The following is a 6,000-nucleotide window of genomic DNA, read 5'->3' on the forward strand; positions in this document are numbered from 1 at the left end:
CCTTCTCTAGCACACCCTGCCACCGGACGTCCAAAACGCGCCGAGTGTCTCTCAACTCCGTGGTCTGTACAAGACGCATTTATTCAGACTCGCATTCCCACAACATTCATAATTTAAGAAGGGGGAAAATACCGGTTCCTTCAGTTATTATTTATGTTATTTACTACTTAATTTTCTAATGCTATTCGTTGCGCACATTTCCGCTTTATTTTGCTCAGTCAGTGTTAGCCGCTGAAGTCGTGACAGGTTTATTTTTCCACTAGCGGTAAGTACCCGGCGTTGCTCGGGCGAAAAAGGCAGACACACACATGGACTTGCACACAGACATTGACCCACACACATAGAAACACATCGACTTAGACGCACACACATATATGGTTAAACCCAGGATGGATCATTAGCAGGCCAGCCTAAATGTTTCTAACCGGCGAAGATGTTCCATTAGGGGGGTGCACGTTTCAAAAGCGTAGAGAAGGGAGGGAATTACCGTGACCGAGAAGACCTGGTGCTTCATGCAGAGCAAGAGACCAGGTAGCTTCCACAGCGTAACGCAGCCAATGAAAAGATAATGGCGCTCGAGTGATTTGGAGTGAGACCTCTGCTGTTAAACCGGAGCCGGTCATGAGCACACTGGCCAGGTATGGGAATCTCGACAATCTCTCCACAACGGCCGCATCACCAATTGTGAGTTGTGGGGGTGGATTTTTCGATGGTACAAAATACCCAGGCAGGTGCTTAGTTTTGGTGGGGCTGATGGTAAGGCCCCACCTCTTAGTGGCGAGCTCCAGGTTCAGCAGCGGTGAGCAGCAATCACCAGAGCATCAGCATACATAGCATGGTTGAGCAATAGGGAGCCATCCCTTGACCGCACCCGGGCATCGATCAGCCTCCCATTGTATCTGTACCATATGGTAATTCCTCCGGTACAGCCATTGAAGTCTTCACGAACTACGTGGTTAAAAATGGGTTAAATAATGTGGAAGCCAGAGGACATCCCTGTCACACCCCAAGGTGTAGAGGGAATGGGTCTGACTGACTGCCACGTAGTTTGACGTAGGGCTGCTCACCATCGTGAAGGTCCTTAAGGATCGTGAGCAAAGGGCGAGGGACTCAGAAAGCACGAAGAACAACCCAGCGCCTAGGCCTACTGATGGTATCATAGGCCTTGAGCAGGTCAATAACGCACACAGATGGACTAAGACGCACACATGGACTTACAGACACGCGAAAAAATTGACTTACACTGACTAACATGGAGGCATGCACACACAGCGACTAATACACACGCACATGGACTGACACACACACACATATCGACTCACACACACATAGACTTCCACTTGAGATACACACACATGGAGTTACACACACATATCGACGTACACACATACAGCGACTCACATACATACATCGACTCACACACAGACATACGTGGACTCACACACATTGACGTAAACACACATGTACTTACACACACACACACATCGACTAAGACACACACACATGGACTTACACACACATACATAGACTGACCCACACATTGCCCTACACACACATACACATATGGACTGTGACACACAGACATGTACTTTAGATACACATGGATTAACAGGCACATAGACTCACACACACGCATTGACTTACACACACACAGCGACTGATACGCACACAAATGGACTGACACACACACACACATTTGTACGTACACAGACACACATGGGGCGTTGCCCGTTTAAAAAAGACAGACACACACATGGACTAACACACAGACATGGACCCACACACATAGAAACCCATCGACTTACATGCACACAAACACATATGGACTCACACACACACAGACATCGACTTTAGGGACACATGTAGCTTCTGCAAACGAACATTATAATTGTAATATTAGGCAACTTATTAGTTTCATAATAGTAAACAATTAAGCAGAGTTGCTATGTGCACACAAACATTATCATAGTAATATTTGTAAACTTCTTTGTTTAATAATAGTAAACAATAAACCTCAGTTCTTAGCGAAAGATGCAATAAAATTGTACTTTACATTGACGTGGTGACGCCTCGTCCCATGCAGAGCCCGCCGCCTCGCCTAGATTGGTAAGCCAGAGGAGGTGAGATATTGCCAGGCTGCTGGCTGGGCCGCTACCCCCCTCCCCCCACCATCCCCCCGCCCGAGGCAGAATAATACTATGTAAGCGCTTTAAGAATATTAAGTTAATATCTAAGAACTTTATAGCAGTAACTGCACGCATTGGGGTGGTGGGCTAAGACGCACATATGGACCTACAGACACGCAAAAAAATGGACTTATACTGACTAACATGGAGGCATGCACACACAGCGACTAACACACACGCACATGGACGAGAGACACACACGCACATGGACTGAGACACACACACACACATATCGACGTACACACATAGAGCGACTCACACACACACATACACCGACTCACACACAAGACATACGTGGACTCACACACACACATTGACGTAAACACACATGTGTGTTACACACACATATGGACTAACACACACACACATGGACTACAAAAAACACATTCATAGACTGACACACACATAGCCCAACACACACATACACATATGGACTGTGACACAGACATCTACTTCAGATACAAACACATAGATTAACATACACATATCGACTCACACACACGCATTGACTTACACACATCGAGTGACACACGCATGATAATGGTTTTTTTACCCTTCTATCTGGCAACAAAACTGACACCTTTTTACAAGGAGTCATATTTGCATAGACCACAATACCTGCAGCCATTATGCAAACAAAAAAACATAACTCTGATAATATATTCACTTTCCTTGAAGTTGATTGGTCCACATCCGAGACAGCTTTCCTTAGAGCCTATTCTCACATGGGTTGGACCAGATGACGCCAAAAGGCGCACAACTCAAGGACAATGCACCATCAGAGTATGAGAGCTCGGGGTAAGCATTTACACTATTGGAACCTCATTTGCGCCTTTGGCGTCATCTGGTCCAACCCATGTGAGACTAGGCTCTAAGGAAAGCTGTCTCGGGTGTGGATCAACTTCAAGGACAGTGCATATATTATCAGAGTTATGTTTTTTTTGTTTGCATTATGGCTGTAGGTATTGTGGTCTATGCAAACTTGACTCCTTGTAAAAAAGGTGTCAGTTTTGTTGCCAGATAGAAGGGTAAAAAACCAATGATCATATTTTTTACTGGCAAATGAGGTTCCAATGGTGTAAATGCTTACCTCGAGCTCTCATACTCTGATGGTGCATTGTCCTTGAGTTGTGCGCCCTTTGGCGTCATCTGGTCCAACCCATGTGAGACTAGGCTCTAAGGAAAGCTGTCTCGGGTTTGGACCAATCAACTTCAAGGACAGTGCATATATTATCAGAGTTATGTTTTTTTGTTTGCATTATGGCTGCAGGTATTGCGGTCTATGCAAACATGACTTCTTGTAAAAAAGGAGTCAGTTTTGTTGCCAGATAGAAGGGTAAAAAAACAATCATATTTTTATTGGCAAATGAAGTTCCAATGGTGACACACACATGTATAGACTTACACACACATGTGGAGTAACACACACACATATGGGTTGACACACACATACACATCGACGTACACGCACACATCGACTGACACACAGACACACAAACGCACATTGACTTACACACTCAGATGGAGCCATGCACACACATCGACTAATGCACACACACATCGACAGGCACAGCAATCCCCGATGATGGCACAGCTATCAGTATCGCAGTACTACGTGTGAGTAAATAGCGTGACGTGAGCGATGGAAACAATAGAAATGCATAGAAGAAATACGCAGAAATAAGTGTCAATGAAAGAGCAGCAGTACGCACAGGTAAGTTGAGAAGCAGGTTACAGTCGAGATTATAGACTGCCAGTACGCCGCCTCAATGACATAAGAATTGCTATAGTCGACATGAAAGGCTAGCAGTGCACTGAGTGAGGTAAAGAAGCAGGCAACCGAGTATATACTGGCATACACTCATAATGGTGAAAAGGAAAATGAGCAGTGTAGATAATAGGTTGGCAGTGCACTGACGTTAATTAATCAGCAGGCAGCAGGCGACATCACAGACTGGCAGTAGACCGCGGCAGCGTGATAAAAGCGCAGGAAAAAAAGGGAAAATTTTGCAAGCTAAAAATCTAAAAAGTGTTTTGTGCCCACAAACATTATTATTGTAATATCTGCCAACTTATATATTTCATAATAGTAAGCAATGAACATGAGTTCTTATCTGCACACAAACATTATCATAGTAAGATTTGCCAACTGATTAGTTTAATAATAGTAAACAATGAACCAGAGTAGGTATGTGCACACAAATATTATTATTGTAATGTTTGTCAATGAATGTGTTTAATAATAGTAAACAATGCACTTACGTTGTTAGCGTAAGAAGCAAGGAAATTTGTAATTACCATCGGCATCTTGAGGCCTTGTGCCATGCGTAGCCCCCGTCCTGGCCTACATTGGCGAGGCAGTGGAGTTGGCACGTTGCCAGGCTAGGGATTGGACCGCTACCCTCCCCCGAGCATCCCCCGCCCGTGCAAGAATAATGCTATGTAAGCAGTAAAAAAATATTATCCATGGAGTCTGCAGTATAAACTGGACGCATCGTGTTGGGGTTTGGGCAAGAGGACATCACACTGTGAAGAAATATCCGCAGCGTCATGTGTGTATGTATTGCCAGTTAAACGCGTAAAATAAAATGTCCCTCGTGAGCTGGAGCGAACGCGCATCACTTGGCAGGGTCCGCCCCACCCCCCAGACAATATGCGTCAGTTGGTACGGTCGATATCGCGCAATTAGTAAATAATTAATAATAGAAACGGCATAAATGTGTTAATTAAACTACTTTAAAGTTTACGGATGGGTAAACGGAATAGCCTATTCCCACCGCGGGGCTTAGGACATGCTGCCGGGCAATTTTTTTTCTACGTGAAGCCCACCGTCCGAGAGCCAAATCCCCCGCAAGCGCGAGCGCGTGGAGACTTTGATATATACGAAGATTCCTGTTGCTCTATGTCCCCTGTACAGGTCCAGTTCTGCTGTAATGTGCACTGATGCCCACTTTATTGAGGGCGATATTGGCACGTTAAATAAAGATTTATTGTTTGATTGAAGAGAACAAATGCAAATCCCTTCCACGTCCAGAAAATGTTATGTTACATGTATAAATATGTAAATACTTTGCTCAGGAGTATCCTGAAGCTCATTAAATAACTTACTCTTTATGATTATAATCTCAACCTCACTGTAACAAAGACTGAAAACTGTCAAAGCTCCGCACATTTCTACTTTCAACTGAAGAAGCTTTAAATATTGACGATGTTTCCAGCACGTGGAGAGAACATCAGACATCACGCAGAACAAGGGATAGAACCTCAAAGCGCATCAGGGAGGAACGATGCGTATCTGCACACCGCACTCTGATCTGCATTCTGCTCACCAATCCAAGCACTACACTCCATGCTCAAACTTGCTCAACTTCTGAGATTTGGACGGATCGGACACCTTGCGGTTGATTTGGCCACAGCCTCTTGAAATCAACCGTGCACATTTATATATTATTCAGTACACCCCGCGAATCCATTTAGTGGAGTGGTAGTGCCCTCACGCGGCGTCCACCAACAACGTTCCAGGCACTGCTGGGATGCAAGCGATGTCTGGAATTGGTCACGATTGTGACTCAGTCAAAAACTCTGGACCGCTGCTGACAGTAAAGTAATCACTCCCCTCACCCCAACATCCCCATCTCCCCACCCCTAGGTGCCCCCCTATCGCGTGACAACCGCCAAGCCCCACTCCAAACCACCCAGCCAACCTCCCCCACCCACCTCACGCAACCTTCTCTGGCTCCCCGCACCCCTCCCCACATTCGCACAGCACAAGACCCCCTACCCTACCCACGGCCCCTGCGCGCTCCCCCATCCC

At 45.5% G+C, this 6,000-nt stretch overlaps 1 protein-coding gene across 2 annotated transcripts in view; it reads right to left on the reverse strand.

The window, feature by feature from the left end:
* The window catches only part of LOC144947461 (uncharacterized), a 34,244-nt gene extending 29,635 nt beyond the window's left edge, over nucleotides 1–4,609 (reverse strand). The window contains exon 1 of one of the 2 annotated variants that reach the window (XM_078876693.1): nucleotides 4,485–4,609. In XM_078876693.1, coding sequence (XP_078732819.1) covers nucleotides 4,485–4,511 — 27 coding nt within the window. In that variant the 5' untranslated portion in view covers nucleotides 4,512–4,609. The remainder of the gene's footprint in view (nucleotides 1–4,484) is intronic. The other variant, XM_078876694.1, reaches the window with a different exon arrangement.
* Nucleotides 4,610–6,000: the final 1,391 nt, after the last annotated feature.

This window comes from Lampetra fluviatilis, chromosome 45 (genome assembly GCF_964198595.1).
Source record: "Lampetra fluviatilis chromosome 45, kcLamFluv1.1, whole genome shotgun sequence".
Lineage (NCBI taxonomy): Eukaryota > Metazoa > Chordata > Hyperoartia > Petromyzontiformes > Petromyzontidae > Lampetra > Lampetra fluviatilis.